General features: G+C 35.4%; 1 protein-coding gene across 5 annotated transcripts in view; it reads right to left on the bottom strand.

The window, feature by feature from the left end:
• The window catches only part of Asxl3 (ASXL transcriptional regulator 3), a 159608-nt gene that overhangs the window by 110928 nt on the left and 22425 nt on the right, over nucleotides 1-26255 (bottom strand). For 2 of the 5 annotated variants that reach the window (XM_048363409.1, XM_048363410.1), the window contains exons 2-3: nucleotides 18858-18940; nucleotides 15083-15085 (exon numbers count right to left, since the gene is read on the bottom strand). In XM_048363409.1, the coding sequence (XP_048219366.1) occupies nucleotides 15083-15085; nucleotides 18858-18940 (86 nt within the window). Of the gene's footprint in view, nucleotides 1-1027; nucleotides 1237-15082; nucleotides 15086-18857; nucleotides 18941-26255 lie in introns of all 5 variants that reach the window. The other 3 variants (XM_048363411.1, XM_048363412.1, XM_048363414.1) reach the window with 2 other exon arrangements.

Genomic DNA, 26255 nt, shown 5'->3' with positions numbered 1-26255 from the left:
ACTGCTTAATGTTACTATGCGGATTAAATGAACTGAAAATAGCAAATCCTTGGCCTCCTTCCTGACATTGATCACTTATGGCATAAATGTTAGTCTGCTGCCCTTTTGCCAAAATGACATCCAACATACAGTTCTAAGGATATTTGCAGATATATATCTGTATTTGTTAAGCCTACTAAATTTGTCCTGTGTTCAACACTCAGTAAATGTTTCTTTATTCTAAAGAAAGGTTAAGGGAAATCATGTCATACACAGTAACAACTATGAAGTACCACCAAATAACTAAAGAAACTGTAGCATATTCCCTTTAGAGTCTTAAAATGCTTGAGCAGTTTGAAGAAAGAAAAGGTGGTATTTATGCTGCCTAACTTCTTAAGTTCAAACCAATTTTTTTCTGGGTAAAACAAAGTCAGAACAATGAAGTGCTTTCAATAAAGAGAAAACAAAAAAAACTACTGAAGGAAATTAGCCAACCACCTCAAGGATATTCATTAATGTTGTAAGGCTACTTTAATTCAAAGACACCCCTGGTCCAGGGTGAACAGGTGAACTTCCTCAACAAAGATCATGGAGAAGCAGTCAATGTTCACAGGAAAGAAGGCTCTGGTTGGATACCAGAAAGAAAAAGTCAAATGTTTCTATTTGATATTATAACCATTTGTTTTCTTATTAAATTTCCAGTTAAAATATGGCCACAGATTACACAGACTGAAAGTCAGAGAAATTAGAAATCACACCAGAGCCTCTTATATTTTCGCTGTCCAACAAGTCATCCTCTCTCAGTTTCCATTCTAGTCTGCACTGTCACACTGGCAAAATAGGAATAATGTATTCGAGTGACATCAATCAGGGAATCCCTTTCATATCCTTTGACCCAGTCATTCAGATCACACTGTCTGGCTTTAGGGCATCTGGTTATCTTCTCATGATCTACTAGACATGAACTGGGGAATGAGTGACTTCTACGGGGTTCCATATGGGAAGACCCTCAATGTCCATTTCACCCACATCACTAGCTGGTACCTACCCGGAAGGAATGAACGGAACCACTCCAATGATATCCCAGCCACTCCTGCTAGTTCAAGCATTCGGTTCAGCATCACCTCATGACCAACACGAAAGCAGCTGAGGCTCTAATATAATCATCATGGAAAGTTGTCCCAAATCCTTCATTCGAGGAAGATCCTTCACACACACCAACGCTGTCTCCAAGCCATGCCGGGGTCTGAAACCAGACTGGAAAATATTATATATGTGTATATATAGTAAAACTCCCACAAACCAGTCTTCTAGTTTGTCATATTTATTTATAGCAACTCAATCCATCCTCTATAGATCTCCTTCTCAAGGTGACAATGTCAACATTCAAGGAAAGATTCTTTCATGGTAGAGGTAAACTTAAAGCTTATGAAGACCTGGTGCTGCCTGGTAAGGTAGTTGAGGCGATCCCAAATGGAACATACTTTGTCCTGAAGGGAAGAGAGAAAACACAATGCACAATGTTGGATTCTAACACTGGTCTTCTAACCTGGATGGACAGGATCAAACTATTCTTCTACTGTTTCTTTCGTTGTTGTTGTTTTGTTTTGTTTTTTCTTATGCCTTGGCTTTTTCTGGAGACTCACCAACAGTGCCAGATTAATTCTTGAAGCTCGATTTGGGATTTAACAAGCATGCCTTAGGCCCTCTTGAATCTCATGTGTGAACCTCTCTTTCATGATCCTAGCCACAGTCACCTTGACTGAACTGTCAAATTCTACTGATAAAATGCTCTAGACTTATTACATCAACTGATAATGGATGCAAGACATGGAACCTTAGGATAAACAACTTGTTTTTTCTTTTTATTATATTTTATTATTTTGTGCTGGACCTGGGGCTTGAACTCAGGGACTGTAAGCTATCTCTTTGCTTTATCACCAAAGGCTGGAACTCTACCACTTGATCCACACTTCCACATACGGCTTTTTGTTGGTTAATTAGAGATAAGTCTTAGGGACTTTTCTGCTCTGGCTAGGTAAAAATTATCAGATCCCATCACCTGAGTAGCTAGGATTACAAGTGTGAGTCACTGGCCAAATAAGGATTTCTAAATGTAGGAAACTATAAAATGACCGATGGAGCCCCAAGAGCCATTATACTTTTGGAATATGAAATAAGTGAAGCCAACATTTCTTTCAAAAAGTAGTATTTTTCATTCTCTCTCCTTAATTAATAGGTTTTTAGAAATGAAGTCATCTACATTGCCATAGAACTCAAAATTTGACTACAGAAGTCACTGTTGTGACTTCTTGGGCCCCCTATCACAAGAATGAAGACTAGTCTTTAGTTTGTCCCTTTTATCTAAAATAATAAAGGACTGACAACTAAAACTTCCATGTCCACACAAAATTTTACCGAGTTTCTCTATTTCCAGGATGTGTTTAAAGTAAAATGAGTAAGTTAAAATCGCTGCAGCATTATTCTCTATGCAATTACAATAAATGATTTTTTGCATAAAGCAAATAGTTACCTATAAAACTACCATCATATATAATTCCATTTAAAGTTAATAGAATTCTGTCTTCTCATCTCCATTTCCCTGGCTTTCCTAGCAAGCCTGATTCAATCCTTGTCAGTGATATTCAGTTTATATGAAAATGAAAGGGCTTGGAAATTCCCATCTGCTATATTGCCTACCGATCCATGTGGTATATACATTCATTCCCAACTCAATTATTCTGTTGATGTCAAATATCCAGAAATCTTTTAGACAGATCTGGATCTGTGATTTATGCCAAGTATAACACTCATTATGTTTCTCTAGACAGTCTCCACTAACTTTGCTACATGTCATAAAGAGTGACATATCTTTCACTAATGATCATGCAAAGAGTGAATGACTTGGCAAAAAACTCAGAAAACTGTATTTAAAAATTTATAGGGATATAAAAATTAAAAGCATGGTACATTCAGTTACTTAGTTCAGAGCTAGAGTCTGCGTAATGTAGATTGGTGCTTTTCCTCCTCATACTTGAAGTCCTCATGTTTAATATATTGACACCTTATTGTACCATAAGGTCTGTCTATAATATTTAGCTACTCAAACCATCCCTCATGCAGATATTGGCTAAAGATATCTATATAGTCAAATAAATATTGCATGATGCTGCCTCTGATATGGCAGCTGACCAAAACAAGCAAAACATACAAAGCAAGCAAACATGAACAAGGTATGTTACTAGCTATTTAGTAATTCAGAGTTGGGAGAAAGGCATGAAAACAAAAAGCTACCATAATAATACAGTAAAATTTTCCCCTGGAGTTCAAAAAAGCAACTGTATTTCTGCCTAATTATTGTAGGGAGTGTTTTCCAAGTGAGGTAATGACTTCTTAAATGAAAAACAGGTATTAGAGTGACTGATGATAATAACCAACAGAAACTAAGTAATTTTTGTCTATGCAAGTTGTAAGACTCATGAAATCAGTTCAGTACTCACATCTAAAATACATTCTGTGCCATTCTTACTTTACCAGGCAGCAAAACTACTTCCACATAGTGGAAAATTTCTAGCACATTGTGAACATTCAATAAATATTAAATAAGCTGTGAGAAAAATTCAATGACACAATAATATCACAGATTTCCCAAGGAATTCATTACTTCCTCCAGGTGTAAATGTAGATCCAAGAAATAGCAAAATTATTTTGTTCACTGAATTCTACACTGCAAAATTGTATGTTGTATGTTAGTGCTTTATAATAGAATATCAATCAAAATTTAAATGATGCTGTAAATATTTAGGACTTCATAACACAAATTTGCCAATTCATATTAACATATGAATTCAGAATGGAGAAGAAGCAGAGCAGAGTGCTAGTGGCTCACAACTATAATCCTAGCTACTTGGAAGGCTGAGAGCAGGTGATCATGGTTCAAAGCCAACCCTGGGAAATAAAGTCCATAAGATTTGTCTCTAGTTAGCCGGCATGGAAGTGCGGCTCAAACTGGAAAGTGTAAAACTTGAGTGAAAAAGCTAAGGAACAGTGCTCAAGTCCTGAGTTCAAGCCCTAAGACAAGCACACACTTGTGCAAGTATGTGCCCGTGTGCACACACGCACACAGACACAGACACAGACATACACACACACATACACACACACACACACACACACACACACACACACACACACCATATAAAAAAGAGGAAGAGTAATAATCTACATCAGATATCCAAAAGGCTGAAGTGGCTGAAGTTTGAGAAACATACTCTCTGGGTAGCAAATAATTTTTAACAGTCCTCATAGTTAATAAAGAATAATTTGATTAGTAACACATTATAAGTTAGGGAAATTCCTTATAGCATCCTAATATTCACCACTTGCATGTTAAGAACAATTATGGCTCTTTTCCATGAAGAGATACTAGTTTTAAATCATGTCATAGAATCTGAACTAATAACCCTTACTAGAGCCTCTTTTCTAACATCTGATCACATTTCTTATAAAAACTTTGTAGATAATAAGTGTTTTTATTGAAATGTGAAACATTTGGCACCAGTGCACCAAAATATTACTGTAAAATATCTCAGAATAGAAATTGGGCTTCACTCCATCTTGATTAACTGTCTCCAAATTGATAACAAAGCAGCCAAGAGCGAAATCTCCCACATCAAAGACCTCATAATTGGCAGCACATTTTCAAAGCTTTTCCAAATTATTTTATTGCAGCCTTATGGTGCAAATAAAGTTAAGATTTTCTCTATTTTAATGGAAAGATTTTTGTAAAAGGACTGAGTGACTTATCCAGGATAACACATTACATTAAAAGCAGAGAGATAGAATTTAAACTTCCATTCACTCAATCGGAAAATATCATCAGCCAAATGCATGAAGGGCTCCACTGGGAAGAGCATGATCAACGAGATGTGAACTCTACTATTAAGGAAATTTCAGTTCTATTACAAAACGAGAAAATGTGAAAGAGTTCATTAGATGTCACAATACAGGAACACACATCGTGTTATCATGGAGAAGCAAAGATAACATGAGGCGTTCAAGAACTTTTCACAGAGAAAGTGAGACATGACATTTCAGTACAAGGCTGGGGAGGTAAGAAATGGCAGTGTTCATTATGTGGAGTCAGATAAACCTGAAACTACATGAAATGTATTAGATTATAATTAGATTATTTATACAAGTAATTTTTAAATGTAAAAAATTTATAATACATATTTACATACATGAAGGTCAAGCATGAGACTAAAACAAACATGGGGAGGCTAGTATTATTTTTCTCCAGTAAGGACCCTTTCTTGATTGCCTCCTGTGATAACTTGTACCCTCCCTTTGAGCTTACTGCCAATGTTTCAGGCCAATGTGACATAAGGAAATACAGGGTACTCAGTTTCCAGTGCAAGTCTTTACCTATGTTCCCTCTTCCACCTCTGAGTGCTCTTATACCACAGAGATGGAAAAGCCACAAGAAGGAAAGACCTGGCTCTCTGGCTGTCCTCATAGAGCACTCCTTCAGAAGCTAACATCGAATAAGAATTTCTATCTGAAGAAGCCATTTATTTTTATAACTATATGATGCCCTAACAAACTTGTACAGAGACATATACATTTAGTAATTAGTTATGGTACTAATCACAAGTAATTCAGTTGGTGTTAATTCTAAAAATGAAAAAAAGACATCTAAAATATTTAAATAAAATGTGAAAGGCTTAATACAATGAGCAACATATAGCAACATGCCTTTAAATTTATTTCAAATTTTTAACCTATATAATAACCTCATGTAATAGAAAGGCTGGGATATCAATGGTTCATAAATGAGGAATGAAACAACATAAAATGAATTAATTACAAAGGGGATTTCATAGCCCCACATCAGGCTGAATTAAACCTCATTTAGTCAGTTAAAATAATTATTACATAAACCCTATGCTACATTGATATTTAAAATCCATTCATTTGGAAAAGTCAAATGTGTTATTAACACCAGAAAAAAATGATGAATAAATAAACAAGTTGATTTTTACTGTAGGTTCATTTTAGTTGACAATGTTTTTCTTTACCCATTGGACTTTCCATACCACTCTATAAACCAATATAACTTTGCTATGATTACATTTAAATACTTAAGGAAACACAATAGGTTGCAATTACACTGGAAACAAGAAAAACAAGAACACAAGAAAAATCATGATGCCAGACTATCCCTTGCTTTCAAAATGTTTGCAACAAATTTATTCATCCTTGCCCTACATATGTTATCCTCATAAACATTACAAAGAATAACTTAACTATGAGCAGTTAATGACATGATCTGTTCCATTTTCATCTGCTCACAGAGCCTGGCTAAGCTCACCATCAGCTCATACAAGAATGGAAGGCACCCTATTCTGCTATTCTTACCAAAGACCATATCTTGATGACATAGCAGCCAAAGAGACCAGAACCTGAACAACTTTGATAGCTATTTAAAATGTCAGTCATAGTAAATTCCTGTTATAACCCTACCTCCTGACAATGTGTTTTATAAATATTTACTTTTAGAGGTAAATAAAAGCAGGTACTTGGGCTGGGACTATGGCTTAGCAGTATAGGGCTCGCCTTGCATGCATGAAGCCCTGGGTTCAATTCCTCAGCACCACATGAATAGAAAGTGGTAGAGTTCTAGCCTTGAGCCAAAAGAAAGGCAGAGAGAGTGCTCAGGGCCTGAGTCCAAGCCCCAGGACTGCCAAAATAAATAAATAAAGAAAGAAAGAAAGAAAGAAAGAAAGAAATAAAGCAGGTACTTGATGACAATTGGACAATTGGACCTAAAGCAAGTTTATTACTTGACAAAAAATATCAAGACATGTTCCACCACCTAGAGTAAGACTTTTGTCTTTCTTTTCTTTGCACCAAGTAGATGTCATGTACTCCAGGGATTTTCTATAGTTTTCTCAAATTCTAAAATCATCAGCTTCTAAGTTAAAAAAGGAGTTAAATATGCTTTAGCTCCATTGGTACGAGCAACTCACCTTCCAAAGTCTTAGTTTATTGCTCAGTAATACAACAGCCTAAGACTTTATGATCTTCAGAGAAATGAACAGATATAAAACATTATCATTCCAAATTAAAGTTGATTGGCAGCTTAGTACCCTAACACAGCAGGGACTGCACTGAGTGATCTAATTCCAAAGAGAGCTCATCCTCAGATCAGTTCTGGAAAGTATGGTAAGAGAGTGGGAAGGTCAGGGCCATAGAACTTTTGTGAAAACTGGCTCGGATTATTCTTGAGCAAAGAATATAACTCTAAAACTATTGGAAATTACGCAACCATTCCTACCATCTCAGCAAGAAGGTATACTTCTAACAGAAAGACTATAAACTTTTTAGACCAGAACTTTGTAAGGTGGGTAAGAGAAAGATGACATAGACATTTAGATGAAGATCTGCTCCAAGCTACTCAAAACGCCTCTATAACCATTTCAAAGTTTTTCATCCTTCTCTTTTGAAGAAAGGAAAGAGATGGTGCCACAATTTCTACTATATAAAGCAATTTATAAATCTCTGAAAGCTAAGAGGAGTAAAAGTAATAAATAATCACCAATTTTAGAAATCAGTATGATATTAAGGTTGCAAATTTTAAAATGAGTATATATTGGGGTGTTGTTGTTGTTTTTGTTGTTAGCAATTCCTAACAGAACTGTGTGCACCAGATAACAGCATTTTCTTTCTTGGAGTGAGGCTGGGGAATTCCACAGCAAGCTTTGCTAACTTTGACATTTCAGAACTTACAATTTGGGCCATTCTTTTGATTATTCAATAGGCAACAACATGTTTCAACAACTCTTCACAAATGCCACTTTTGTAACCATCAACAGGTCCTCTTCAATGAACAAAAACCAAGGAGCAAATTAAATAATAATCATTACACAAATTGTTGTGTCTCAGGCAGACATACTAAAGAAGAGCTAAGTTATAGATTCAGGATAACCACAGCCAGGCAAATTTGCATATATGTATTATTTTTAGAAGTCAAAATGAAAGGAAAAGTACTATTTGGATACTTCCCAGCAGGAATGCAATAAATGCATGATAGGAGGGCTGGTAGATAGAAGGGTGTAGAAGAGAGCTGGATCCTGGTGCAGTTATTAGTTCACTATCTGTGGTTATTCTTCACTTAGGAAAATTTCCCACAGTATACAGTAATGCTATTTTGAAACTACACTCACTCATTTGGACTTGCTTTTTCTTTTCCTACTCACAATTCTTAAAAGAATAAAAATATTCACAACCCAGCCTCGTGCATCTCCACCTAAATGGAGTCTTTTAATAGTACAGCTATTTTCATTCAATTGTACCTACATATTAACTGACAACCATGGTCTGTAGTAGTCTTTTGGTTTATCTGCATGTTGCTAGTGATTACGCTTTGGTCTTAGTCAGGTAGCCAGAAGCAAATATTTCAGTTTGTAAATCCAAGTTCAACACTAATAATCCTGTGAAGTCCTTAGTTTCCTGCTTATCAGAAATACATTTCATGTTCTCAAAACATTCTCTTGTAAAACAAAGAGTTAAAAAGTTGCATTTAGAAGACTCGGTGCTGGACCAAAGCCTAAATCTCCACTCAAAATCACCTTCCTCATGTTGAACAATCATAATTAATATTCATCTAAGGCTTGAATCCTCCAAATCTAAGTGAGCTGTGGATTTTTTCTTTTGGTCTGTTCAAGCTATTATTACATATAATCAATACGTAATACTTTCAATCGAACTTTATAACTTAGACTTTAATCTGGATGTTCAATATGCCATATATATATTTAGATCAACAATGCAGCACAAAAACTGCAAAGTAAAATAGAGGCTTACTTCATAAAACCATATCACTTACTATTGTTTTAATCAAACTTTCACTAGACTCAGGCCACACATGTTTAAAAGAGTTAAGGGCAGTTGGCTGTAACATTAAACCTTATGACATCAAATTTCACATTTATCACTTGCTACTCAATAGACTTTCTCAAGTTACTTAACCTCTATCTGTGCTCTATCTGTAAATGGGAATTTTAGAATATCCACCTGAAAGCATTTCTTAAAACATAATTCACTGTTAAGCCTTAGTATTAAACATAACATAAAGAATCAATAAAAATTGATATCTTTTTAATCTGAAGCCTTTACTCATTAATTTGTTTGGCACAGTACATAAAAGTGTCTCAGTGCTTGCCAAAAAATTAGTGGATAGAAAGATATGAGTCTCTTGTTTATGTTTTTGATGGAAAGACACTTCCTGACATGTTACAATATTATAAGCTTATAAATAATACAACAATTTAGAAATTCCCAAATATAAAAACTAAAATAAACCCTGTGCACTAGGTTTAAGACATGCTTCAGGAAGAAGAGGTTAGAAAAATCTGATTAAATAGCAGAGACAGTTAATCTGGAGTCACGGAAGTCCCAAAGCAGAGACTATAATTTGCTCATGCATTAACCCCAACAACTTCTAGTCTCAAGAACTTAGCATGTGTTTTATAAATATTAATGGAATGAATATTTGCATTCAAACTTCCCAAAGCCTCCAGAATCTTAGGAAATACTGTGCAGGTAGTTGATTGATTAATCAATATATACACAACTTTCATTTCCCTGATGTCCTCTAATTTCTCAGATATCCCTCTAATTTGACTGCTGAGCACCTTGGACATAGGCATCTGCAAAATGAGAACCATCTCAACACATGAATCATAACAGATTGACCAAACCAGAAACTAAACACAAAATCTTACACAGGCTTTAACTTATTAAAGAAATGAGTTTCAGGCAGATTTCCAGCCCAAAATGATCAATTTGATTTTGCTTGCATGTATGAAGAAACATAGGATAAATTGGCTGTCTATTTTTTCCTAAAAGAACTAAGACTAGGTCTTAGGAATTGTGCATTATAGCTTTTGGAAAACCTCGCTCAACAAAACATCGTAAGTTTTATTCCCTGTGAAAACAAATCCACTATAAAAAGAAGTCTGCATGTCAGCATATCAAAATTGTTTTGCATTTGAATTATGTTGTCAAGTTCAAAACAATGAAGTAAAACTAAAATCATTTAGGCATGTGGCAATTAAGAGCATACGTAATGAAATAAGAGATGAAGAGAAAAGCACTACTTACAAAAGTCTTAAATAAAATTGCTCCAGTTAAACGGCTGCTTTCCCCCCCCCACCCCAGATTTTTTTCACCTGCACAGGATGCTTGGAAAGACTTATGCACTGTGTAATTTTACATCCATTTCTGGTTCTATTTCTGCACTGAAATATTTATAGACTGCTCAGTGTTTCTGGAGTAAATTATACCTAGATCTTGGTAAAACTAAAATCACTTAAATTACCTTTTTTGTGCAATTATTTGGAAGAACGTCGAAAGAAAATTGACAGAATAAAAAGATGTATCAAGCAGTGGCCATTTTGTAGCTGTAACTGTACAGTCCAATGTATAATAATGCAGTCACCATAGCTACTTTCACCAAAGACTTCAAATACAATCCAAATTAATTTATGGTATGGAAATATACACATTATACTTGAACATAAAATGTCCTAAGCCTAGTAATTCCAGTAGTTAGTGCATTAGGAATAATGGAGAAAGCCTCTTGTTTACAATATACAAAATGGAAACAAGATGCTGTATAACACGCATCTTGTTACACATACTTTCCAAAATTCCAACTTCTACAAATAGTCTAATGATGTATTGGGAATTCTGGAAATGTTCCAAATCTGGAATTGCTGTTATAGATCTAATATTATTGGCTATTTAAAATTCCTATGTTGAACTATATTCCTAATGTGATTGTATTGAGATGATTAAGGTGAAAGGAGGGTGGGAAATGATTTGGTAGGATCAGTGTTCCTAAAAGAAGCAATACCAGAGATCTCTCTATCTTTCTTCATTCAAGCACCACATGTGAAAGCCTAAAACAGACAGCAATAAGCCAAGAAGGAAGTCAGCAGAACTCATGCTACCAGAACTTGATCTGGGACTGTTGGTCTCTAGAACTGTGAAGCAATTATATTTGTGTTGGATAAGCCACTATATTTATGGCTTTTTCTATAGCAACACAGGTAGAGTAACATGGATATTAATAACTAATATGGTTATTCAATAACTTTGTTGCAAGCTTATTATTTCAATTTCAGACATTGTGCTTCACAAATATCTTGACTCCACTCAGCAAACCAATCTCTATCGACAATATAATATGTGCCAGAAATATATATGAATATGTGTGTACACAAACAGATACTTCAGGAATGCTTTCTGGGTTCTTCCTTGTACATTTCAAAGCATAGCCAACTTCTTGCTGTGTATTCATATGACCTTTCCTTAGTACAATCCCACAGAGACAGAGAACTCTCTGGTGACACTTCTTTTTTTTTTTTTTTTGGCCAGTCCTGGGCCTTGGACTCAGGGCCTGAGCACTGTCCCTGGCTTCTTCCCGCTCAAGGCTAGCACTCTGCCACTTGAGCCACAGCGCCGCTTCTGGCCGTTTTCTGTATATGTGGTGCTGGGGAATCGAACCTAGGGCCTCGTGTATCCGAGGCAGGCACTCTTGCCACTAGGCTATATCCCCAGCCCATCTGGTGACACTTGGACAATCATTCTATCAAATCAGGACCTCCTTCCACCTTAATCATCTCTTTAAAGGCCAAAATATATTAACATGAAGGGCTTGTGGTTAAACCAGGGAGAGATGACAGCATTCAGTCTAAAACTGTGATTGAAATAATCAACTGCAGTTATAATATCAAGTGACTGACTATATAAAATCTCTACACAGGCCCACATGCATGTTGATTAGGGTTGTGACAAGAAGTAATTCTTCAGTAATCTGATCTTGCAAGGTAATGTTTCACATATTTATTTATTAACTTAGAAAGTGCTTTCATAATCAGAGATAATCATATCTTCCTCAAGGAGAATTTCAATTGTTTTTTGGTCAGAAATCTCAAAAAGTATTTGTAAGGCTAATAACAGCTTTTAAATAATCAGTTGTTATACATAAACTTTGACTATATAATGAATGTTATAACATTTAACTAAAAATGAACAAATTATGCAAGAAAGTACACAATGCCAACAATACTATAAATATACTATAAATACTATATATTGTGGGGGAAACTATGTTTATGTACATATATACACACATACATACATATATATGCATATGATTAGCTTGGCAATTCCAAAGTTTTTCTTCATTTATATAATACATCTTATACTTTCAGAATGGCACAGACTTGACAAAATGCCATATTAAGATTAAAGTGCTATACCTAGTTTCATCTCATTATCACACGACATATAACTTATAGTACTTTCTGTTTCATAATTAACCAAAGGTGATCTTTGTTCTGGGATATTATGGACTATCATTTAAGAAATGTTGCTATAAAGGACAGTGGTTGTTCAGGAGAGGGGACATACTAAATTTGAAAAAGGCATTAATGGGGTAATGTGTCCAAATAAGAAGGTGCAATAATCCATGTAGGAAATAATACAAACTTGAATGATGGGGAAAAAATAGTAGAACACAGAAAAAATGTGCTCAAGATATATAAATGGTACTACTCAGAAACCAAGTGGCTCTCCTTTCACAAGAGAAGTTAAGAGTAACTCAAATGGAGATTTCTGATCTGTGCAATGGTGACAAGCAAAATTCTATGTCAACTCAGAGCTAGAGAATTCTAAAGACTTGCTTGCCCACATGTACACACAGTTAACTAGATGCAAATTGCCCTATGTTTCTATTTAATAATGCCATTGTCTCACACATCCCTCTCCCAGTAGCTGACTGTGCACACCACTTACACAATGAGAGAATTAGATGTTAACAAATGACAGGGATGACACTGTGCGCTAACACTGTAATTCTAAAATGCCCCAACACAAACAAACCAGACCACCATTTCCGTATGAAAGGAGGGTTGCCGGCATGGAGACTGCAGATAAGAATTGATTTTGCAATAGAAATTATTTGTGTTTCTGTCTTATCTCTAGACAAAACATTTCAGCAGCTACAAAAACCATCTCTTTTAGCATTAATTAGCAACGTAAATCTCACTAAGAGCAATGCCAAGAGATTTTATTGTTTGTCACTCTGTGTGGTAATAGAATTTCTGACGTTATCCTCTTAAAGAAATGCAACATTTTTCATATTGCCACAGCTTAAACTGGAGATCCTAATTTCAGTATATCATCCCAGTGACTCGAAAACAGAAATCACAAAATCAAATTTATTCTAAGAATTATCAGCAAGAGTAAAAAACAAATATCATGGCTAGTAGAATAATTATGAAAATCTTGGGTGTTAAGGGCATGCTCTACATTGCAAACTGTTAAATATGCCTATCTTCTAAATAACATATGCCAATAAGACTGCCTATAAAAGTTATCACATGAGATTGTTTATAAAACTTTTAAAATGTCCCTACTGGGGTGTGTAATTATATGCTGTTGTGCTGTAAACAGCTGGTGAAACTTAACAGGATTTTACGGAGTAAGACATCTACAATATTGTAAAAACATACATTATAATTATTGTCATGTTTCTAACTTAACAAGTTCTTTATTGCTTGTTTATAAGCACCTTGCCCTCATTATAAATATTTAGCTATTATCAAATGATATAAAATTTGTATCACAGTTGACTTCAGATTAATGTCAGATATCTTGTAACAGCAATACCTAGCCCATAAACAACAATAACAACAAAAATGAGTCCTCACTGATGAATGGCTGTTTTGCTCAAGCTGTACTCTATGACTTTCCAACCCCTGGCATGCAACAGTACACATTTCTCTGGAAGTGTCACTTTAAGGATTGCATGAAATAGGGCAGAGGAAACATATCCCCAAGCATCAAATATGTCTCAGCCTCATCTTTGTAACAGAATAACTTCAGAATAAGCAAATCGAAAACAGAAAAGCAGAACTGGAATAGCTATCTCCCCAAACAGGGTAATTTGCTCTTCTTTTTCTATAGTGTTACTGCAGACAAAAACATTCAACAACAGCAGGCTATCTCCCTGGGGAGTGGGAATGTTTAGGTAATCACTTCTTAAGATTATTAAACAGCCACTCACAAAAGTAGCAGACTGGAATATGCACATGATCCCCTCCCTCCAAGTAGCATGACTCTTCAATCAATTGCAGGATTCTGATGATCTCCGAAGTATTTGAAACAACTATGACTGACCAATTGTTGACAATGCATGAGTTAAAAGGGACAAAAGCCTAAAAATCCTCAGAAAGTACTAGCATAGATGGACCAGATACTTCATCAGACTATATTGATAAATTCTTATATAGGAGGGGTAAGGGAAATTTACATACGCATATTTTCAATAAATAGAGAACCAAATCTTGAAAAAACAACACTATAGCTATGCTATCACCAACAACAATGGCAATAACAACAACAAAGTATCATGACAAGTTATTTTATTCAAATATCTTTTGTGAAACCCACATGGAAAATAATTATTTCATTCTGTCATTTCTAAGTAGAATTTAATCATACTCTACATATTTCATCAGTAACATGAAGATGATGTAGAAAAGATGTTCTCTTTTTATCATGTCTACATAAACTATGTAATTGAAAGTGTCACTTAAAAAGGGAAAGATTGCATAACTGTCAAGAGCTTCATCTCAATCTAATCACCTAACAGTATCACATATACTAAACACAGTCAAACATCCACATTGGCTTTGTCAAAATTACTGATGTCGAGTTGGTTTTTTTAATTGGAAACTATAAATTTAAACCAGCAGCTCTTACAGGTCTTTCAAAACAAACAACAGAGCAACACTTTTACTTGTTCAGGTATAATCGACTAGAAATAATCACTATGAATATTTTAATGGGACTGACACAAAATCATTAGGCTCCTTTTGGTTTCAAAACAACTACTGATGAAAAGGATGACAACTACATGTTAAATTAAGAAGCTTCTAACTCTAAGTGCATGTCAAAGTCATCACTAAGAACCAGGACATTAACATCTTGAAGAGGAGCACTATTGACTCAAAAGCTGTTGACTGACTTTCTAACTCCACGTTAAGAGTGTTAGGTTCTCTGATTTTAAAGAGCTAACAGATAGCAGGGAAAACACATGAAGGCAAAATTGCAGCATAGCAGGACATTTTCAAGAGATGACTGGCCTGGCACACAGGAGAATTAAAGATTCCCATAGAATCTGACACACGTCCAGGCTGGAGTGATGAAGGATAAAGACCCTGAGTTCTCTCTCTTACAAATGCTAGGTATAGAGTGGCCTTTTGGGCAGACCATTAACACTGCCTCACATGCATAGAGACCAGGTGGCTGTTGTCACATCCATAGCTACTCTGTACATCACCTTCCTGGCCTCACTCAAGCAAATCTATCTGAATTTCTTTAAAAACACATCATTAACAATAAACTAGAAGTTTAGCAGGTGTATTTGACCTTCTGATGATGAAATTTCTAAACTTAAGAAAAATACATGCAGATATACTTTAGTTACTCTGCTACCTTAAATACTTGGAAAACATTTTAAAGTTCAGAAAAGTATCAAAACAGTACACTAAGTAGATAAAATAAATGTCAGAGTCTGCTCCCTAAAACAACATAAGTAACATAAGATAGTCCCACACTCCCTCAAAATGAATACATGCTTAGTTTACAAGTGACTCTAATAAGCAAACAAGCACTAGAGAACAGGGAAGAGTGAGCAGAGACACACGGGCTAAAAGTAACAAACTACAACTAATAGGAAGGAGAAAAGGTTTTAAAAAATGGTGAAAAGAAATGAAATCACAAAAAATATTGTCTGAGGCTATCCAATAGAACTGATGTACAAAAGAGAACTTAGGAAAAATAGGTAGTCTCTTTTTTGCCTTTTTCCTTTCTTCCAAACTTAAAACTGTTTGCAGGAATACTTCCAACAGTATGGAATAGCCAATAAAATTATACATTTAGTCAGTATTTAGTAAGATATGAGCAAGTTAATGATTTGATTGGGCAAAAAAAATTTTTTTAAGTCCTACATAATGGTCCATGATTCTAAACATTAAAAATAAAATTTACTAGAAGTTTATGAACAATAAGTATAACAAAAAGAATCCAAAAATCCTCTGAATATTAGAAATGTTTACATCTGGCTAATGAAATAGAAGATGAGCTGCAGTTTCTGTACATTTAATTCTTCAATTAAAAATTAAGAAATTTTTAAATAAAAGTAAGCAAGCCAGTAACAGGTGGCTTATACAACTCTAATCCTAGCTCCTCAGGAGGCTGAGATCTGGGAATCATGGTTCAAAACCAGCCTGATCAGCAAGGTCTGTTACCACCGATCATCTCTTATCTCCAATTAACCATCACAAATCTAGGAAGCAGAGCTCTGGCTCCAGTGGCAGAGCACTAGTTTTGAACACAAAAGTTCAGAGACAGCACCCAGATCCTGAAGGCATTCCTGTCCTTACAGAAAGATAGAAGGCAAAGAAGTTTAATATCGTATAGTCTATTCATTGCGAATATAGCTGCATTTAACCTTAGAGGGAGTCAAGTATTAACGCCCTAGCCATCCATGAGGGATACTGGCTGTGCTAGGAGACCTGAATATAAACTTTGTGACCTGAAATGGATTTTATGGAATTGCTACAAAGGGTTGCTTTTCTTCTCAAATATTCAAAAAAAGTATGTTTTAAAAAGGTAGATAGAAGGCAGTAGGAGAAGAGGAGGCTGTGTTTCCCATTACAGTGTTCTTAAATGATTCTTTTCAGACAGTCTTGTTTTGCAATTTCATTTGTTTTTGGTAACTACTTAAAGACCTTTCAAGGGCCTTTCTGGAAGTACCAGTGTTTTCTCTTTCTTTAATGTGCAACTGTGCTCTTATGATAAGTATAAGTAAAATATTGCTTAGAATCACAGTACAGGAATTTTATATCTCAAATTGCTTATAAGAACTGACAGCAGAGCTGAAGGTAGAGCTCATGTTAGTTGAGGGTCTGCTGAGTAAGTGCAAAACCCAAGTTCAGCATAATACCATTCCCCGCCCCCTCAAAAAAAAATGAAAAACTGAGAGCCAAGTCATTCCTGTGGAGAAAAATATCTTAATAAACAAAACTCAAACATCTGTTGAGTTTTGTCTCATGTCTCTGTTGGCAGATTTCTCTGGCACAGAGATTCCATTTGACAGGAGTCAGTATCTTTAGATGTTACTCCCTCTTTTCTTTTGGCTGTGCTACAAGGATTTTCAATGCTTTCTAAACACCATAAATATTTTTAGGGTTATCGACAGGTGGCAAGAAGAAAATTAATTTCCATCTCTTCCGATTTTGTTCCCTCACTCCTTGCACTGATAGTCAGCCTAGAAAAGTCATTTTCAATGAGATTATTAAACACTGTCAGCAAGTCACCTCCCATTACTGCCAACACAATGTGGAGGGGGAAAAAGACCATAAATACAGTATAGTTACAGTATCTCAGGATATTTCATGAAAATTTGGGCATCAATATCCTATGAGCCACAAAATTGTGGTGTTCACTGATCTTTTAAAGCTACATTTTGGAAACTGAGGTGACTACACTTTAAAGTTTACAGAGGTTATAGGTGAAAGGCAGTATGTTAAATAAAGTTGTTCTCCTGAGGATATGTTCTCTCAGAAGTTCTATCTCTACCTTAAAGGGTAGGTCAGTAGGTTTAATTTCTACCAAGTCACCACCTTTGTAACTATGATGTAGCTAGTCCAATGGCCTGCAGATAACCAAGTCATGCACAAAAATCTACTCAGTACAACATGGCAGTAGGCATATTTATAAAGTATCAACAAAGTAATTCATCCTGTAATTGATATCTTTTTGTTGTTTTTTGACCAGTATCATCTATATGGTCCTGAAATGTTGGCTAAAGCCACAACTCCAAGGTTAATACATAAAACAACTAAAAGACCATCATGTATAAACAAAATATGGTATGTTCTTACAATGGAATAGTAATTGAAAAACAAAAATAAGTCAGCTACTGATATGTGCTACAACATAAGTAAATATTGTAAGCATTATGCTAAGGGAAATAGCCAAGAGATTTGTTTTTATGAATTCCTTTTATATGAAATACCCACAAGAGCAAATCCAAAGACAACAAAGATTAGAGGCTTCAGAGAAAGTGGAAGATAGGGGTTGGTGAATAATAGACACAAGGGCTCATTTTAGTGATGAAAATGTTCTAAAGTTAGATAGTGGTGATAGTTGTACAACTTGGTGATTATAATACAAAGTGTGTAGCTGTCATTTTAGGAGGGCAAATTTATAATATGTGAATCCAATCTTAAGAAAGTTTTTCTTTAAAAAAAGGCTCCACAGCCAATAAAAGACATTCCAAGTAAAGTTCTAAAATATAAGAGAACAACATTTTCAGCCATCTTTTATTGGCACATTGAATTTTATCAGTGTCTGACCATCTTAATTCCCTAGATTCTATCTGTTAAGCTTATAAAATGTATCTGTTTATTGCTTCATTCAGAAATATAATCTTTTTTTTACAAGAAAGAGTAATAGGAAAAACTGTAAGTAGAAGCTATCTCACATTATGTTGTTCTTTGTTAACAAAGTATATTTTACATTGGTCAACCTAATAATGTAATTTACCAAACTAACAAGCAATTCCAAGGAAATCTTAAGTCATTCAAATATTTTGCAATCAAAAGAGAATCTTCAGGTAGTTACTTCATTCACTATTAACTAGCATTTCCAAATCTAGATATGATTACTGCTTTTCAACTAGTGACGATTATTAATCAATGAAAACAGAAGGTTTTAAAAATAGGAATACTGACCTTGTTTCTTTTAATCCTTCCTTCTGAATGACTTCCAGTATCTGCTTTGCTGTCATTGGTGAGTTGGGATGCTTTTCTAGTGCCTAAGAAAGATAAGACATAGACTTAAGATTCCTAGATTATCACATAGGAACATACAAAAAGAAAATGTCTGTTGCTCATGCAGTATTTTCTTAACAGAGGAATGGCCTTTCATGTCAAAGTAAGTTCCCATTACACATTTCAGGTATCCAAATGGAGAATGTAATAGGTTTAAAAAAAGTAAAGAAACAATTTCAGGAACATTCTAGAAGCAATTCTTTTTTTTAAAATCACCAAAACATGCATATACCCACTCAAGAAAGGAATGAGAAACTAAGTCAGTTAATGTATACAATTCCCTATATTTGAAAATGTGATAATATGTTATCAGTATAAACAAGTCTTTAGACTACTAAAATACTTCTCAAATTCCCACTTTCAAGGAAACACACAGCCGGAATGCCATCATCAGCAGGGAGAAGAATGCTGGACAAAAAAAGAAAGAAAAGAAAGAAAGAAAGAAAAAGCCTCATGAGCTTATTAGTTTAATCAACACTGCTTGTATATTTTTTAAATGGGGAAAGAAAACAAAACTTTCATGGTAAAATGATGCAAAAGTACACAGGTCCCAAAGTTACTCATTGCTCTATATCTTCTCCAGTTCAGCTCAGTTTCCTTTCCTTTACCTTTTCCAGTGAATTGCAAATAGGACCTTTCCTCTCTCTATTCAATCCATCCAAGCTTTATGAACTCAATCCTATTTTCTTTCTCTCCCCTTCTACCTTATAATTCTATGGGACACATGAAATAAGGTTGATTATTTCTACAGGTATTAGACCATCATCACCCCCTTTCTTTTTTTTGTCCAGGGACTTATCTCTATACAGGAAGGGGCAGAGTATACACAGCTCTACCACAGGGACCTAATCTGGCTAAAAGAAACAAGTCTACATCTTACTTCACAATGACTTCCAAGGGAAGATGATAACTACTGAAACAAATATATATTGGTCCTGGCCCCAAACAACTTAAAAATAATAGAATTCTAATTGATGGTGACTTAAAAGAAGGGTCATACTTTTACAAATTAAAAGGTTGCTTTAAAAGGCTTCTTAATCTTTTCAGAGTAGCTCTGTGATTTCTTATACTGAATTAGTCACTAGCTAATCTCCTTCATCAATGTCCTCGAGCGAATCCCATACAATCTGTCACCCAGCACATTTAGGCTACTTCGTAGTCTCTTATTTCCAGTTCCCAGGCAATTTTCCCACTGCCCTAGTCTTAATCAATCTCTTGCTCATATAGCTGATACAAAAAACAGCTACACTAGGTTGACACTGTTGGCTTATGCCTGTCATTCTAGCTACTCAGAAGGCTACTCTAAGGATTGTGGTTCAAAGCCAGCTGGGCAGGAAATTCCTTCAGATTCTTTTTTTTAAGACTATATTCTATTCAATAATTTATTGAATATTGCAAATAGATCACATGTACATATATGCTCTACTTTAATGCTTTTTTTTCAAATTTTTATTATCAAACTGATGTACAGAGACGTTACAGTTTCATACGTTAGGCATTGGATACATCCTTCAGATTCTTATCTGCAGTTAACTATCAAAAAGCTAGAAGTGAAGCTGTAGCTCAAATAGTAGAGCACCATCCTAGAGCAAAAAAAGCTCAGGAACAGTGCCAGGGCCTGAGTTCAAGCCCCAGTTTTCCAGTACTGGCAAACATACCTAAAAAAAAAAAAAAAAGCCACACTAAAAAGAAGCATGGCAATAGGTAAGTTTTCAGGAAAGAAGCAAATTGGCCTTACAGAGGGGTACACTGGAGAGCTGAACACAAAACATAGAAATGGGGGGAAAAAACAGGCAAAGGTGTGTAGAGAACAGGAGTAAAGATATATAAAAAAAAAAAAAAGATTGTAGGAAAAGACTTGCATAATAAACCTGAAAGGTGGGAGGGCAGTATTGGATCACATAGTCAGGGGGAAAAAATGACTTGAAAACAAAAATATGGTCTGAAATTTTATGAAGAAGAACCTTAGGTAGAGCAGTGTTATTATAACACTGTTATACTAACAGTGATACCAGTATTACAGAGTTACAGTAATAATTCTGTTTTGATATGCTCCCGTTATACCTGTTCCTTTCAGTCTATTACTTCCACTATCCTTCTAGTGAATTACTGGAAGGAGATGCTATGTAGTATGGAGTATATAAATGGAGGTCATCACCCACAGGCAATGTTGGGACACTAATAATCTCCCATGACACACACACAGACTTTAAGCAAGCAAGGATGCTGGAGACAGGAAGGGAGCAGCACAGGATGGTGGGAAGAACAGGAACACTGAGAAGAGGTAGAAAGGAAAACTGTGCTTGGCTTTTCTAAAGGAAAACTAATTCCATCTCTATAAAGAGCCAAAGAAGAAAGTCCACTGTACTAGACAATGTTTTAACAGAAATTTGGGGTTACTTGAAAGCAAGAGAACTTAGTGTGGAAGGTAACCTATCTCCTTGTCCTGAGTACAGACCCTTTGGCACACATGGGCAGCTCCTCCTAACAATTGAGAGAATTTGGATAGCCCTGTCCTTCCTACTCTACAAAGGAAGTAAAAGTACCAAGAATATCATCATGAAATGGAAGACAGGGAGGAAGGAAATGGTGAAAACACACAGAACACAAAAGCAGCCCTGGATTCATGGAAGACACAAAAAGGAGACTGAGAAGATTTCTGACTTTGATAAAGGTGCAGACACTAGAAGAGCAAAAGATAGGGAGAAATGAACTTCACGGAACAAAACAAGGAGGCCATCAAAATATTGTGGCAAAAATATGAATCAGACACATAGGCAGCCATACTATAACACACCAGAGAGGAAAGGCTTCAGGCCAACTTAAGCTTCAGATCTAAATGATGGGCTGAATACCTATTCATTGTGAAAACGAGCTCTTTGCTATGAGGCAGTATTGCACTATCTGATTGCAGGTTTTTCTATGATATATATAAAGTCTTCTATTTTTACACAATTCTATCTGTCTTTTCACTAGGTTCTACTGTTTTAATGAATAAAAGTGCTTTATAAAAGGCACTCCCTGGATAACCAAAGAGCGTAAAATTATTTATCTTGGGTTTTTGTTGTTGTTTAGATACTTGTTGTTTTTTTAATCCATCTGAAATTTCTAATTTTGCACCAAGGTAAAATACTGACTTACACCTCCATTTGCCATTAATAAGCCATTATTTGCCAACATTATTTGTCTTAGAAGCCCCCATGGTTAATGTGGATTCCATTACTGTATATAGTGAAAAGTTTCCATAATGTAACATCTATGTCTAATGGAGCCGGATGTAAAAGACATTGATGGAGTTCAAGTTTTTGAGCTGGAGGTGAGGGAGATCAGAGCCCCCTCTGGATAAAGGCACATCTAGGAAGCTTGAGGGGCTTGAAACTGCAATCTACTATTTGGAGCTGGTCTAGGGAACCTGTGGGGCTCCACTGATCTTTCATTCAATTATTGTGCCAGCACCAGACTGTTGTAATTAATTGCTGTAACATTCTAATAGACTTCACTTTCCAAACAGGACACTACTCTCATTATTCCTCTTAAGTTTCTAATTATTCACTCATTTATTGTTCCAGATGAAATTGAGATTGGATTTGCATGAACCATCTAATTAAATTTGGAAAGAATGTACGCAAATTATGCCATTTAAGATTTATTTTTAAACCTGTAATAATCTTTTAATTGCTTTATACTGTTCAGTTGCAACTATGTAAAGTTTTTCCTATAGCATTTTCACATATTATTCCTAATTCATACAAAAGCTACTTATGCATGATAATTATTAACTGTGTGCACAGCTAATTAAATTTTAATGGCTTAAATAGTACAATAGTAAAGACCCATGTTTTCCTACAAATATGAATTTTGTCTCCTTTTTTATATCTCTATTTTATTTCTTTTTCCTACACAATTTACTTTGGGTAAAAAGAAAAGATCATTGTTAATCCATTTCAAAAGGTGTGTGCTGGAAATTTGAGCTTCTTTATCATTTATTTCCTAAAACACAAACAACTAACATTGCTGTAGTAATAGATATTTTTATATTACTACAGATATAAAAAAATCTGTAGTAATATAAAAATATCTATTTTTATATCTATTACTAGAATTATTAGAATGCACACTTCCAAAGAAAGAGTGTAAATAAGAATCAATGGCCAAACATCCCTGTTTCATTGTACCACATCTGTTCCTGTGCTCGGTCCTTACATGGATACCCTCCCTTTCTTTGTAAAACAGATTGCTGGCCTATGTCATTGCTAAGTTTGTGATTTTACAACACTCAGTCTGCTCTTCAACAATTGACCCAGATCCCTCAAGAACTTTCAGTTCTTAACAAAGTTACTTTCGTCCACATTAATATAGTACAAATGATTTCTAATTCAAAATGGGCACTCTCCATTGCTAAGGACACAGCTACCTTCCAATGATAGTTTTGTGGGGGGGTTTTCCCCACCACCGGAAGTGAACAACCATGGAAAAAGGGCAAACAGCACTGGATCCCACCATCTTGACCATCTTGACTAACTATATATCAGAGCCTGTCTCAAGTCAGAAACAAAACAACCTTATCCCTGAAATTTCTTCCTCCTTGCTCCCCAGGGCGGGGAGGAGGGGGGACAGGGAAAGATGCAAAAACAAACCTGCAAAAAGGACAAACTTGTAGTAAGAAAGGGAGGCCAGTTGCTGTGGACACTGGCTATGCAAAGAATGTGTCTTTCTATGTATTTGGCTCAGTCTTTAAGTACTTTTCTGATCCAGGAACACTGGTGCAGACATTTTAAGGCTTATTCAAGAATTCCTTAGTGTCTCTCAAACACAAAATAGACTTTAAGTGTCCCTAAGATAAACACATTAGACCACTGTTTACTCAGAGGTTTAGGTTTTGGCTCTACAGGCCCTAAATGAAACTTTCTGAGAGAGTTAGTTATTTCATTACAGTAAGAAAAAACATTCCTGCAATTTAAAAATCATTTCAAAGTTTACATTTGTATAATCCCAGATGGGTATCAATGACCAGGAAACTCTCTCTTCTTCCAGCATTAAAGTATGTTTTCCAAATCCATACTGGCAGTTCATTACAGGTTTAGATGCTTAAGGTCTCATGTCCTGGGTAAACGATTATGGGTTTATAACAACAATAAGCCATTATACAGCTTTCAGCAATTATAGAGTGCTTTCACATAATGTATAATATTTCATTTTATTTCACACAACATGTTATTTTAGTTGATCCTCAGGAGAACTTGGTAAAATACATAGAGGAGATATTATTAGCAGTCTTTGACATGTACAGAGTTGAATTAATTGGCTCATGGACATAAAGCTAGCAAGTAGATGAACAAGATTTGCATATCTGATGCTGTTGATGATGATAATGTTAAATGCAAAAGCAGCTAACACTTACAATATTTATCAGACACCTCCTGTGAACTAAGTCCTCACTAGGAGTGTTACCTATTACAACAGATTATAAAATAACTGTATTTAGTATTTCCTATATCTACTAATGTAGGGAAAGCTCAAAGGTCAATGCCATTTGTTAAAATATGAATCTTTATCACCAATATTTTTCAGATTAGAAAATGAGTCACAGAAAAAAAATAACAACACCTTGGTGTAACTGCCCAGATTTCATAACTCAGTTAGCATATGTGCTTACTAATTAAGGGGTTAAAGATGACACTATTTTTTTATTCTATTTGAAAGTATTTTATGGGAAAATTATATGCTGTAGCAGTAGTCATAAATGTGTGACTTCAAACATGTGAATATCCTAACAGCTGGAGAATCTGCCCTATATCACACAAAAGCAGTAATTTCTGGAAAGAGAATGTGCCCCTAAGATTACACTACTGGTAAGTCCATTGGACTTTGCTCTTTCTACCAAGCTAAGAGACTCTACACCATGAGCACAAACCTTTTGGCAGAAACCAAAGCCTATGAAAACATACTATATAGGGGCTCCATCTAACAAATCCCACCTTTCAGCAATGTTACACTTAAAACCAGACATTTTCTTGAACTTTCAAACAATAGTTCCCTTGATAGCACCTGTCAAAGTTGTCATTCATTAGTGCAATCCATTTCATGATATTCTTCCTGCTACCCTGCAAACCTCATAAGATCAAGAATCTCAGTACTCATCCATGTCTACAGCCAATGACTGCAGCACTGGGAAACAAGTTTCAGTAAGTAAAGACCAAGGTAATTTTCTTTTTTTCCAGTCTTGGGCCTTGGACTCAGGGCCTAAGCACTGTCCCTGGCTTCTTCCCACTCAAGGCTAGCACTCTGCCACTTGAGCCACAGCGCCGCTTCAGGCCGTTTTCTGTATATGTGGTGCTGGGGAATCGAACCTAGGGCCTCGTGTATCCGAGGCAGGCACCCTTGCCACTAGGCTATATCCCCAGCCCCCAAGGTAATTTTTTAAAAAATAGTAACAGGGCAATACACTTTGGGATGTAATGAGCCTGTCTACTACTTGCTAAAATGCATAATCTCCTTCAGTCCATTTCTTCACTCCTTCATAAAAACGATTTGAAGGCTACTTGAGATAGTGAATGTAGAACACTTATTGTTCCAAATTAGCTAATGCCACTGAGGGGTCAGGGAGAAGGCCCCTTTGCACCCAGAACAAAAGCACAGAACTTCTCAATATGGAGAATGGTGGTATAGGATATGATAGACCCTTGACATCACCATCCTGGCTTGTCACCCCATTCCACACCTCCTCTCCTGGCTCCAGAGAACATATTCCATGGTGGATTCACAAGTAAACCTGCACCATACAACACCTAGTGTCATAACAATCCACTTCTATACAGAAAGAAAATGGGAAGTGAGAGACAGAACATACACAATGTCATAAAAAATAAGTAAAAGAAAAAAATCATTTTAAAATAAATGAAATCTGTCTCTAAAACAAAATCCCTTCTCCTATCAAGAGTCGACTCAGATTCTACTAGTTGCTTTTTTTAAAAAAAAATACGCCTTTCGCTTGTCTTTTTTTTTCCTGCCAAATAGTTCTGTTTTCTAACTTTGAATGTAACAAGGTATTTAACATTAAATTATGTATTGTCCTAATATGTGATCTTAAGACTGCTGTAATATATGCATATCTAAAAACATTATACATGCCAAATCTTCCTTTGTTTCCAGGCTAAAGCAACCATAGTTTCTTTCATCAATCATCAAAGAAAATAGCTTGCAGACACTACCATCTAAAGTAGCTATCTCTGAATATTCTTCAACTTCACATGTCATTTCAAAAAAAGAAAAAAGGAAACCCTAAATAGTCTATATAAT

Source organism: Perognathus longimembris, chromosome 15, assembly GCF_023159225.1.
Source record: "Perognathus longimembris pacificus isolate PPM17 chromosome 15, ASM2315922v1, whole genome shotgun sequence".
Taxonomy (NCBI): Eukaryota; Metazoa; Chordata; class Mammalia; order Rodentia; family Heteromyidae; genus Perognathus; species Perognathus longimembris.
This window is presented reverse-complemented; position numbering and strand designations above follow the sequence as displayed.